The sequence below is a fragment of the Molossus molossus genome, unplaced genomic scaffold, assembly GCF_014108415.1.
Source record: "Molossus molossus isolate mMolMol1 unplaced genomic scaffold, mMolMol1.p scaffold_m16_p_19, whole genome shotgun sequence".
Taxonomy (NCBI): domain Eukaryota; kingdom Metazoa; phylum Chordata; class Mammalia; order Chiroptera; family Molossidae; genus Molossus; species Molossus molossus.
In genome coordinates this window covers 25,963,377-25,976,123 of record NW_023425354.1, presented here as the reverse complement: position 1 = coordinate 25,976,123, position 12,747 = coordinate 25,963,377, and the positions used below count along the sequence as shown (strand labels likewise).

Below are 12,747 nucleotides of genomic sequence, written 5' to 3'. Positions count from 1 at the left end.
CGACTTAAATTTCACTGAGAACAGACAAAACTAAGCTCAAATTTCGTTTGGGGACTGCGGATGGGTTGGAGGAGAAAGGAAGCTGATAAACCCGCCACGGCCGCGGAGTGCCAAGGACTGGGGTTGCGGAGGAACCTCTGTTCCCCTGGGCGGATCCATACAGGTGCAATGTGGGTACGGTAGTCCGCACCCGGTACAGACTCTAGCGCCGGGCTTCAGTCGTTGACGCCAATCCTTTGCTCAGGAGCGTGCACTCCGCCCGGTACCAATCCCAGGCATTGTGCAAGATCCCTGCGCATCTACCACGTGTTTAGGGTATCCAAAGGGACACTGGTGCGAATGCAGTTCCCTGCTTCAAGAGAGAATCCGAACTTGGGGTGATTTCAAGCAAGGCATGCATCCCACCCGCTGCAGGTGCTTATTCTGCGCAATGAATCGTTTCCCTATCAGATGGATTGCATTTGCTGGGCGCAAGAGCCTGCAAACCACCGTACACCATGCACCACGCAGATCTCTCAGGTCCCGTCGCTGCTCCCCAGATGACTCAAGACCACAGCGGCACGGTGTCCCCAACTCAGGACTCCACTGTGGGCTCCCAGGGCCTCACTTGAGTGCTAGGGTTCTCCAAGCACAGAGGACCTGCGGAAGAAAGCTGGGAGAGCCCCTTCTGGCTTTGTGACAAGCTAGAGGCTGAGATATTGGTAGTGACAGGAGAGAGTAAGTTCGTTTTGTTTTTCCTTCCTCCCTTCCTCCGCCTCCTCGGTTTCATTATGTTTTGGGATTTTGGTTTTTGCAATTCTTTCTAAAGCAGATGACAAAAGCTTGGAGGTCTTAAGTACAGCTCCCTCCTTTTATCCCTTCTGGATAAAATGAGTCTCAGAGATGGGAAATGGCTGACCCAATGACCCGTCTATCACAGCCAGCAAGTTGGAGGTTGAGCTGGAATGAGAACCCAGGCCTCAGGCCTCTCAGGCCAGCCCTCCCTCCCCTCTGATCAAACACACCGTCTACAGCTCTTCCCAGCCCCCAGCCCCATCTCTTCCACCTTTCCTGACTCTCCCCTTCCCCAGGTTGGTGAGATGTCTGCCACCTGCCCTGAGAGGACTTCTCCCTCAGGAAGAGGTTTCCCAATGAGGAGGATGCCCCTGGCCTGTATCCTCCAGAGTTTGGAAGACAGAGCCCTGAAAAGGGAGGTGATGATAGAGAGAGGTTTCCTCATTGGTAAACCAGGAATAATCATAGTACCAACTTCACAGGCTTTTTGTGAAGATGTACAAGAATTGGATGTTGTGAGTGTTTCATAAATTCTGAAGGGCTGTAGGGGGTTTCCTATTGCTGTATAGGGGTGAGGATCCTGCATGAGTTCAACAAAGTGGCCTGAGAACTTAAAGAGGCTCTCACTGTGGATCTCCTGGCTTTGGGGATGTTAAGGATGCAAGCCTGCTGGGTCCTTTCTTGCTAGGTCCAGCACAGAGAGGACCCAGGGTACATGGCCTCAGGAAGAAGTGTCCTTCCATCCACACTTTTAGTTCCACCTCAAAATCATCGCCTTCATTAAAAGCTTCCCTGACAGCCAGCCCCACTCCAAAGAGCATTCCCTTCCTGGGGTGTACCCTGAGATGCGGTCCTTGGAACCTACCATAGCTCCAGGCACTGTTGTGTAGCTATCTCTCTCCAGAGGAAGATGATGGTGGCAGAAAAGGTGTGGAAGGATAGATCCTTGTTCTAAGGAGGTAGTGGAACAGCAGAGTTGGGTAAGAGAAGGGGAAAGGTGGTCCTAAGTGGAAATAACATTTCTCAGTTGAGCAAACCTTGCATATACCCTTTTGGATGAAAGGGAGTGGGTTCTCCAGCTACCCGGGGGAAGGGCTCCCACACAGACCTCCTTTTCCTGAAGCTCCAACACTCAGGTGCCAGGTGCCACAGAGGTATTTTCTTGTTGAAAATGCATCTCTATCCATTCTAGCAGGGAGTCCAGATGGAAACTGACTTGTTCTTCCTACCCCTTTCCAGGAACACTTGACTGGGGGCGGGGGAGGGACTCAACCACCCTTGCACACCCCTTTGATCTTTCTGTCTCTGGGAGGAGACCTGAGCCTGGCCGTCGCCCCCTCACCCGTGCTTTCTCTTACTCTTCTAAGCTTCCCTCTTTCTCTGATCCTTGTGTTCCCCCACAAAATTCTAAGACTGCTGTCTTCACTCTGAGCCCTGATAATGAGAGAGTGTGTGTATGTACCAACATGAATACACCTGCTTGAGTTGCATCCTCAAGTGAGAGGTGTGTATATGGGTATGGTGAGGACTGGTGGGTTTGGGGGGGATATCTGTCTCTCCCCTAACGTGCAGGAGCTTAGATGTGTGTAGACAGATATCGCTCATGGGGTGAGTGCACATGCCTAAGTATTTATATGCTTAGATTTTCTGTATTTTCAAGTGTACACACCAACAGTTCAACATGTATAGTCGTGGGTCTGTGTAAGAGACAAGTATAGTGCTTTTATTAAGGGATATTGCTATTCATCTTTGGGTGTGTAGATGTGTATACATCACAGCCTATACTCTGTATTTGCAGATCCATAAAAGAAACTCTGTTCTTAGAGCGATGCTAATGTGAACACGTTAGACACCTGTTTATTGGTATATGCGAGTGTACATGTTGTATTTGGATGGAGCCCTGTGAAGTTGTGTATATGTGGTCATAGATGCTTGGACGTGGACACCTGTCCACCAAGGTCTTGGGCACTAATGTTTAGAGGCAGGTCCTGCACACAGACTGAAAATGCGGCCACTGAGCCAGGCCTGCTGCATTTCCTACGCCCTCCGAGGAGCCATCAAACTGGACTAGCTTCCACTCCCGGATTTTGTCCCAGTTCGTGCCCAGTTTCATCCTCACGAGGCGCCAGGGGAAAGGCGGGGCGTCACATGGGCAGAAACCCAGACTGCGGATCCCTCTTGCGGCCTCAGGGGCCAGCAGGAGCTGCGGTGTCGCAACCAAACCGGGCCACTGCCGGAAGCGGAAGCCAGGATTGGGCGGGTGGGGGAGTGGTGAGGTGCAATCGCGGCGGTTGCGGCTTGCCAGGCCCAGGGCACCCCGCGGGGGCGTGCGCGCCGCGTGCGTGTGGAGCGGGCTGGGCGCCAGGCCGTTCCTCCCCTAACCTGGCGTCTGTTTACCAACAAACTGCCTGCGCTCCGCAGCGACGCGTTCCGACGCGTTGAATAAGCTGCCTGCGCGACGGTCTGGTCTCCACTCCCCTGCAGATCCGTGACGGCGGGATCGGAACCGCGGGTCAGATCTCTAAGGTGGGAGAGCGTGTCGCAGGTTCCCTGAGCCCCTGCCGACGCAGCGCTCCGTTCCCCTTGCCCTTGGAGCATCGCAGCTCCGCCAACACCCTCCGTCTCCGCTGTCGCGACCATGAAATTCCCAGACTGCCCTGCAACCCCGGCACCCCTCTCGGAGAGGACCGTAGGATAGCTGGGCCAAGAGCGTGCGCACCGCCCCCCTCGCATCCCCCAGTTCTGAATTTCTCTACTACAAGCTGCTCCGCGGGGCGGGCCCTGGCTCTAGGCCTCCGCGAGGTCACCGCGTGCAATGGCCAATCCGGGGCGTCTAAGTAGGCGGGGCCCCCGTCGGGTCCCGGGAACCGAACCCAAGAGCGAGAAGAGGGGGCCCCCATGAATTTAGGGGGGAGGGGGAAAGCCATGGGGGCACCCCTCCGGAACCCCTTTCCCAGGCGCGCGCTCTCCGCTGGAAGAAGCACAGAGAGACACTTTCCCCGGGATCTTAAGTGGGGGGGAGTTTAGCTGGGGGGCTCATTCGGCCCCAACGCCCGAGGCTCGGAAAAGAGAGCGTTGGCAGGGAGAGCGGACTACGTGTGGGGTCATGGCCTAGGCCTTTCTACTCTGGCCGGGTCGCAATGTCCTCTTTGCCCTGCCCCCTCACTGGCCGGGACTCCTCCAAAGCCATCTTCCCGGATATCTCCCCCGTCCCATCGGTAGTGGCTGCCTACCCGCTAGGCCTGTGCTCCGCAACCGCAGCCACCTCCGATTTGCCCTACTCTGGGCCATACGGCCACCTCCTGCCCTATCCCTACACCGGGCCGGCGACGCCCGCAGACGCCTACCTGCCCTGCCAGCAACCCGCGGCGCCCTCTCAGCAGGAGCGGGAGGCAGGTAAGTACGGCCGCCGCGGCTCTTCCCACCTCCGGGGTCTTGCTCCTGTGAGCCCCTAAACCTCGTCCTCGCCTGGTTGGGCGCAGCTAGCGGGATTCAGACCTTACTCAGACTCCACGGAATCTGGGGGTGGGGGGAGGGCAAAAGGATGGGGCGGGAGACAGGGGGAAGGGGCGGGGGCGAGTTGATCTAGGTCTCCTTTCAAAACCGACCTGGTTTCGATTTTCAGTTTTGTGAAGCCCGGGCTCCCTACCCCACCCCCTGGAGCTGCAGGGTTGTGTGTACCTACGTGTAACGGAAAACTGAAAGAATCCAGATGTGGGTGTGGGTGCCTAGTCTCTTCCCCAGGATTCTCTCCGTCGTGCACGCCCCTTCCCCATGTCGTCCGTCTCCACTACATTCGTTTTGTCTTAGAAAACAGTGCTCAGGCCAAAGCCTACAAAATAGAGATCAGGTCAGCTGGAGAGCAGAAGTGGGGGCTCATTTTTGCCCCTACCCCGACCTTGCCCAAAGTGCCCGACTGAGACTGGAAGCTGACCTGAGAGAATCTGGGGCTAGGACCCCATCATCCATTGTTCTAAGAATGAAGCCACAGATGGGTCAGGCAGTCTCTCGTTGCAAACCTCAGCCTTTGAGACAAAGGAACAGGCCACTCCTGTCATCTTTGCCCTTTGCCTTTGGGGTAGTTTAGGCCCCAGTTCCCATCATCTGGAGCAACTTTGAGCTCCTGAGAAAGGGCTCACTGGTGGTCATCAAATAAGCCAAGGAGCTAGCCTGTCTTCCTGGTCCTGGTCCTTGCATGATCAGAACCCATGCAACACTACACTTACACCACCTGTACTGGCTCCCAGCTTTAGACCTCAGGTCCCCTGCACTCCCTATCCCCGACAATTGTCTTTGGCAGTTTCCTTCAAGGTTGCACATCCACTGGGTGACTTTGCTAGAGTCAGCCTAAAACCAAGACTATCTTCTGTCACTCTGCTGAGACTCAAGAGCTTATAAACATCAGAGCTAGGAATGACCCTAAAGATTTGGGAGTTCAACCTCTTTGATGCACTGATGAGCACACTGAGGCTCAAAGAAAGGGTGTGCTTGGGCAAAGGACACAGCATGTTTTCCAGGCTCTGGGCCCTTGCAAATTGACTTTCACCACATGAGGCCAGAAAAGAGGATTTTAGGGATCTTCCTAGGAGCCCCCCAAAATTAACTGCCTTCTGTGCCAGAACTGGGGCTGCCTCTCCCAGGCTGCCAAGTCTGTCTGTCACTGAAATAGAAGCAGTTGGGGAGGGTGTCTACAAATGATCTTGTTTCTACAAATAATCCCTTGGACCCTTCCCTTCAGCATATGCTGATATGGTACATTTGCGTGTGTGTAGTGGGGTGGGGTGGGAGTAAGATAACCCTGTCCTTAAGATAACCGTTGAAAATGGAGTTGGTGTTTTAGCCCTGTTTGCCATACTCCCTGCTTTGCCTTTGCTTGGTCTAGGGACACGAGAGTGGAGAGTTCCTTTTTTTTTACGGAATTTTCCCGGGTGCAACGAAAACCACACTTGTCCTTAGTCTAGATTGTAGCATTTTTTTTTACAGAAACTGGTGGGTTTGGCTTACTCTAGATTGAATGATTGGGGTGTGAGAGAGGGCTTGGGGGTCCTCCGTTTGCCCCCACTCCGTGTCCACCCCCGCCTCAGGGGGAGGTTTGGCTCCAAGTGAGCTCCGTGCCACCACCCTGTTGAGCAGGCGGGGCAGCAGCGCCTTCAGGGAGGCCCTCCGGCTTCGCCGTCGCGACCAGGGCAGATCCTGTTGTAACTTGCCACAGCTAGTGTGGAGAAAGGCAGCTGTCAGTGAAAGAACTTGGCGGGGGTCTGCTGGGAGAGTTCAGGAGCCCGGTCTGCCTCCCAGGTTCTCCCTGCGTCACCCTCCGAAATGACCAGTCCGGGCAGCCAGAGCGGCGCGGGTGGTCGCTCGGCTGCCAGCCCCGGGCTTGGAGCAGTAGGGTCGGAGCAGGGAAGGCCGGGCAGGCGCGGGCGGGAGCGGAAACCCAACGGTTTTTCTGGGAATTGACTGAGGCCGGGGTCGAGGGGGGTGGATCTGAGAAGCCCATAGCGCCCCAGGCCACGGGAGAGGGATGCGGGGGAGGTGAAGGCAACTGGTCACCGCAGCCGGCCCAAAGCGGGGAACCTGCCATGTGGGATGAGCCAGACAGGAGGACGAAGGCTGAGGGGGTGGGACAAGGGTAGACCCCAGCCATCTAGGCACTGGGGCCAGGCGCCCCTCGGCTGGGACGGCCGACAGGTCTGCGTGGAATGCGGTAAACGTTGCCCTAAGTGCGAGGACTTTTCAGCCCCTTGGTCCACCCCAGCCCTACCATCTGCATGGAATGGTCTCCTTGTCCCCATAGAGTGGCACAGGTTGGGGCCGCCGGGATCGGAAGTGGAGAGCCCCTCACCCCCGCATTCTAGGGCTGGGTTGTTCCACAGCCGGGATTCTTTGGGAGGCCGAGCCCAGGGGCAGGAGTTGACCAGATCTTCTGTGGCGACACCGCAGCACGACCCAGGAACGGCCGGGAGAGCCTGTGTAGCCGGGAGCTGCACGCTCTCCGGACCTGGGTCACCTTCCCTTCCAGCCGAGAATGTCTCTGTGAGTGCGGTCGGGCGGCTTCTAGGGTCCCCGAGAACCTCCTCCCCTAGCCAGCCGGCCACGTGGGAGGGAAGAGATGGTCACTTTTCCTGTAGAGCGTGCCTTAGGAGACATGCGACCCCTTACAAACTCTGGGGGGCACTTTCCACTCCCTGATCCTGGGAAGGGTGCTCATCCTGGCGTTTAAGGCCAGCTCCGCGGAGCCTCTCCGACCCACCCCTCTTCCCGCAGTGGAGAGGTTGCCAGTGGGGAGGTTGCCACGCAGACGCTGCAGAGTTCCTCTAGCATTGCTTATGAGTCCCCTCCGCCTGGAATGCCCTTCCCGGGTTCTCTCCAGGCCTCGGCCCAGCCCTCCACAGAGCCTTTCTGCCCCACCCCGCCCCGCCCCGCCCCAAGCTGGCGCCACCGCAAGCGGCTGAACTTTGACCTCTCGCCGCGGGCGCCCCCCCACCCACCCACCTCTAGGGTCACAAGGCCCATATGAGTGTGAGCTCCCTGAGGGCAAGAATTAAGACTGGTCCCCCCCAGCACAATGGACGTGAGGTTTGAAAGGAGCGTGGAGCCGAGGGTAGAGAAGGGCCGGACCGGTGCCCGCGCTCTTTGCTAATCCAAGGCCAGCATGCAAACAAGATGCAAATGAGCCTATAAAACTGCGGACCCGACCCTCTCCCGGTCCCACCCTCCAACCTGTGTTGTCCCCCTAGATTCCGAGAAGCCGCCGCAGTCCCCGGATCCCTCGGAGCGGCTCCCGCAGGCCCCGACCAAGAGATTGCGCAAGCCCAGGACCATCTACTCGAGCCTGCAGCTTCAGCACCTAAACCAGCGTTTCCAGCACGCGCAGTACCTGGCGCTGCCCGAGAGAGCCCAGCTGGCTGCACAGCTCGGCCTCACCCAGACCCAGGTGGGGCCAGTCCCATCCTTCCTGCATGCTAACCATTCCTACGTGTGTTCTCTGGGAACTCACCCCCCAGGGTGGGAATGACAGATGAGTTCTTTAGCCCTGTTGTCACAGTTCTCCAGGGTGTGTTCATAGTTGGCCCTCAGTAATTTGGGGGAATGTATTAAAAGGGGTTGTGGGGGTAGGTTTAAGTAGAGGAGGGTACCCAGACTGGGAGAGCTCAGAGGTAGGAAGTCAGGGGCGTCCAGGGCTATGGAGGACTGGAGCAAGTGTTCCCAATTTCTGCTCTTCTCCCAGGACTGCTCCCTCCTGCTGGGTTCCTTTACTTCGGTCACATCCTTCCACACATATACTCCCCCTGATCTTCCATTCTTTTCCCTTTTCTCCCTGAAGGTAAAGATCTGGTTTCAGAACAAACGTTCCAAATACAAGAAGCTCCTGAAGCAGAACTCTGGGGGGCAGGAAGGGGACTTGCTCGGTAGGCCCCCCTCCTTGTCTCCCTGTTCCCCAGCCCTGCCATCCCTCTGGGATCTACCCAAGGCAGGGGCCCTGCCCACTGGGGGCTATGGCAACAGCTTTGGAGCCTGGTATCAGCATCACTCCCCAGATGTTCTGGCTCCACCTCAGATGATGTGAGCCTGGGGAAGGGTGGGTCAGGCCCCCAGCCCTCCTACAAAGCCCGGGACCCAGCCCACCTGCACCCCTTCTGGGCTGGGAGGAAACCAACTCCAGATGGGTTTTCTCAGGATGACAAGGAGCTAGAGGAGAAAAAAGATGGGATGGCGGCCTGCGCCCTTGCCCCATAACCCAAAAAGCCTAATAAAGAACCCCAGCCTTAGCTACTGCTCCCCACCACTACCATGGACTGTACACCTTCCCTTCAGCTAGTCAAAGGCTCTGGAGAGAGTCATTGGCTGGAGTTCAGGCCGCTCCCAGCATCCCTAGTCTTGCCACCCCTGCCTTGAGAGGGTCACAGTCCCACTGCAGCCTGGGGTCAAAACCATCAAGAAACACGGAGTGTTTTTCCTTCCTGGGCCTTGGGCCTTGCCCAGCCCATTTGGCAGCAAGAGCAGGAGTGAGGTGGATATCCAGTCTTCAAGTTGACTGCCATCAGGTCCCACACACCATTTTTTTCTGGAGGGAGGGCAGCTCATCACCCCATAACTGATATACCTATTTGCCCTCCTGTGGGGGAGAAAATGCTGACAGTGTGGAGTTTGAGACCTATGAGTAATTTATGTTCTCCTTAAAAAGCCCTTTTTCCCCCATGTCTACCATTTTAAGTAGATAATGGATTCAAGTATCCTTATAATTCAGTGGGTATTTATTGAGCCTCCCCCCCCCCCCAATAACTCCACATGCATATACTCTTGGGAACACAGTAGGGTAACGCTTTGGGCAGAATGGGAACAAATAGGCTCTCTGGATGAGTGTAAGTAGAGACACCCCAAATAGGTGGGGTGGGCCCAACAATTCAGCTCCTCACAGCTGCCTCTGTCTCAATGAAATAATCACAGTTATAACCAGTCTGATTAGCATCCCCAAGCTCTTGCCATCATCCTTCACACTGTGAGCTTCCAGAGATTAAAGTTTGTACAAAAACCTGGGCCCTGGCTTTGAAGTGTGTTTGTTTCCTGACTTCTGGGGCTGGCTGCTCATCTCCCTTCTCTCCCATCTGACTCTTCCAGCCCTGAACTAGAGGGACTGGAGCCTAGTTTTGCCTCTTCCATTAACTAGCTCTGTGGCTCTAGTTCTGGGGTGTTCTAGTAATGTCTATATATATATTTTTTCTTTTTTGTGGTATGTGCCCCTAGTGGGAACCAAACCTGGGACTCTCTGGTCTGCAGGCTGACACTCAACCGCTGAGCCAAACTGGCCAGGGCATATATTTTCATAATGCTCCAGTGTGGAACCGGAAGATGCTAATGCTGGGAATGACCAAAATCCTCACCAGCAAAGTCTCTCCTTGCCCAGTTCCGGAAGGATCCAGGCACCACACAGCCTCCTGTGCCCCACCTTTAGCCCAGAGAGAGCCCCTGCTCACCTTGGGAGAGGACATGACCACTGAGCCAATCCAGTCCACCCCTGAGAGAAATGTGCTCCTTGAGGGTAGAAGGGCCCCAGGCCACCTAGGGGAAAAGGGAGCATGAGGCAGAGAAGAAAACCCCGGAAGGAATTGGACTTTTTCATCTAACAAACATTTGTAGAGCCTCTGCTCCGTTGGATCCCAATACCAAGGTGATTTAGGCAGACCCTGTGGGCCAATGGATACCAAGGTGACCTAGAGACACTGCAGGCTAACAGGAGAGCCAGACAAATGCCAGCCACTCGTGTGGTGCCAGGCTCACGGACATACAGAGGGCAGTGCGGGCATCGTCAAGGGGCTCCAACTAGGCCTGGACCCGTTAGTAGACTCACGGCCACCCTACCCCACCACACACACAGCACCCATTAGAAGGGGGGCTGAGAACAAGGACAGCCAATACTTCGGGGAATCCAGCCCAGCTTGACTGGAGGGGTCGGGGGAAGGGCCTCAAAGTCCAGGAAGAAAGCTCCCAAATCCAGCTTTCCTCTTACTGCCAAACCTGTTCCCAGGCACTCAGGGCCCACGCTCTCTGGAAAGACCACTCAGGGACTTTTCTCAACCCCACTGCCCAGAGAAAGGCCCAAATTGGTGCTGTGTGTAGAGTAGGGGGTGTGAAATTCAATGAAAGCCCCCCACCTCAGGAGAAGGTCTGCAATCAGTCCCTTCTAGGCCCTGTCCTGGGTCAGTGGCCGCCCCCACTCCCCAAAACACACATGGAGGGTTCTCCTGGGGATGGCAAAATGGCACGGGGCTGGCCAAAGCCAAGGTCTAGTAGCAGTGAAGAAGGAGGGTGCCAAGAGGAGAAACCTCTTCTTCCTCACCACCAGTGCCTCCCCCCAACCCCTGGCTCCCCTCTTTCCATGGACTCTTAGTGGACCTGCCTCAGACCCCTCCCCTGGGTCCTGTCTGAGGCCACAGGCCCTCAGGGCTGCTGCTCCCTCCCACTGCAGGTTGCACACTCCTCCTCTTTCTACAGATCCGCGATAAGATCTACCGCCCCATCTCGGAAAGCCTCCAAAGGCGAGATTAATTGGACAGCCAAACACGAGTCGCATCGTTAAAACAACAGCCCAGGTTGTAAAGTTAAGTAGCAGGAGTGTAATTGCTCTCCCAGCCAGAGGCCAGCTGAGCTGACAGCATCTCCCTCTTCCCTGCCCTCACCCACCTGCCCTTTCCAGGGGGAATGGGAGCCCTTTTCCACTTGGGAGCTGGTTCCCTTTCCCTGAGCTCCTGGGTGATGATGGGACTGGCACCCCAGTGGAGGAGACCCACGCCCTCTCCCTCAAGCCATCTGAGCTGTAGAAGGGGAACCTGGGGTTTCTTCCCACGAGGACACTCCTCTGGGAGAATTAGGTCAATAAGGGAGAAATGACAAGACAGAATTGTTAAGAATGGGGGTTTGCCCTGGCTGGTTTGGCTCAGCGGTTAGAGTGTCAGCCTGCGGTCCAGAGAGACCCGGGTTCGGTTCCCGCTAAGGGCATGTACCTTGGTTGCAGTTTGTCCCCGGCCCTGGTTGGTCGTGCGGGTGGCAGGCATTCAATGTGTCCCTTTCACTTCGCTGTTTCTCTCTCTCCCTTCTACTCTATCTGAACAACAACAACAAAAAAGAATGGGGGCTTTCCCTGGCCGGTAAGCATTGTCCTGTGCACCCAAAAGTTGCTGGTTCAATTCCTGGTCAGGGCACATACCCAGGTTGTGGCTTCAATCCATATGGGAGGCAACTAGTTGATGTTTTTCTCTTTCTCTCTCTAAAAAAAATCATTAAAAACATTTTTTTTAAAATAAGGGCTTTCCCTCCCTTCTTGCTCTCTAAAAAAAAAATCATTAAAAATATGTTTTTCAAAAAAAATGAGGGCTTTGCCCTGGCTGGTGTGCTAAGTGGTTAGAGCATCAGCCCACAAACTGAAGGGTTGCAGGTTCCATTCCTGGCCCAGGTCAGGGCATGTGCCAGAGGCAACCAATTGATGTGTGTGTCTCTCTCTCTTTCCCTCTCTCTTTTCCACTCTCTCTAAAAACCAATGGCAAAATATCCTTGGGTGAGGATTAACAACAAAAAAAGAGGGGCTTCCAAAGAGTTTCAGCCTGTTGGGTGACTTTTGGCAAATAACTTTATCTTTCTCTGAGCCTCGTTTTTGCCCCCTAGGACTAATAGGACCTGCTCCGCAGTGTGGTTGTGATGATGGAATGAGATAGTGCTTGTAACATGCTTAACACTGTGCCTGGAACATAGTAAGCACTTACTAAATGGCATTTATAGCTACTGCATGGTTATCAGGGAGGAGGGCTCATGGTGAGGGTGAATTCACACGGCCACTGCCATCCATTCACCTCTCCCCTCTGGCCCATCTGCCTCCTGAGGATAGGCCGAGGAATGGGCTGGAGAATGGAGAAGTGCAGACATCCCTGGTCATCGCCATTTGAGAGCGGGACGCAGGCAAGGTCTTAGATGCACCGGGCATGGAAAATCAGCTGAGACTGGAAGATGGAAACAGGGCGTCCAGGGCACATTCTCTCCCCTACAAGGGTCTCAGCTGCAGGAAAACTGACTCCGGCTTTCCTTCCCTCTCCCCATATGCTATTTTAAGACGCCCCCCATTCTCTCCCCAAACGAAATGAGATTCAATTAATTCAATTAAAGCAATTTTGGGAGCAGCTCCTGAAGGCTTTCAATGTGAGATAATTACAAGTAATTTGCTCCTGTGAAGAGGAAAAGGGCACCCGGGGTCTGGGGGGAAAGGAGGTAGCCCCCTCCCCGCCAAAAGCACACATATCTAGAGGGATTCCACACTGCAATCTTAACTGCCCTCCCATTGGCCAAATTACTTGCAGGTGGGAAGAGGGAGAATGTGGTGGTGGGAGGGGGCTGGGAAGACACTGAGTGACAGGCTGCCCCTCCCCCACCCCAAATCCTCTGTGCAGGGGGAGCTGGTTGCTCCTGACAAAATGTCTGCGTAGC

At 55.3% G+C, this 12,747-nt stretch overlaps 1 protein-coding gene across 1 annotated transcript; it reads left to right on the top strand.

Moving 5' to 3' along the window:
- Nucleotides 1-3,914: 3,914 nt before the first annotated feature.
- DLX4 (distal-less homeobox 4) lies at nt 3,915-8,441 on the top strand. The gene is made up of 3 exons (XM_036269921.1): nt 3,915-4,170; nt 7,512-7,708; nt 8,099-8,441. Exons 1-3 carry the CDS (start codon nt 3,915-3,917, stop codon nt 8,339-8,341), a joined length of 696 nt encoding a protein of 231 aa, XP_036125814.1. The 3' UTR covers nt 8,342-8,441.
- The last annotated feature ends 4,306 nt before the right edge of the window (nt 8,442-12,747 follow it).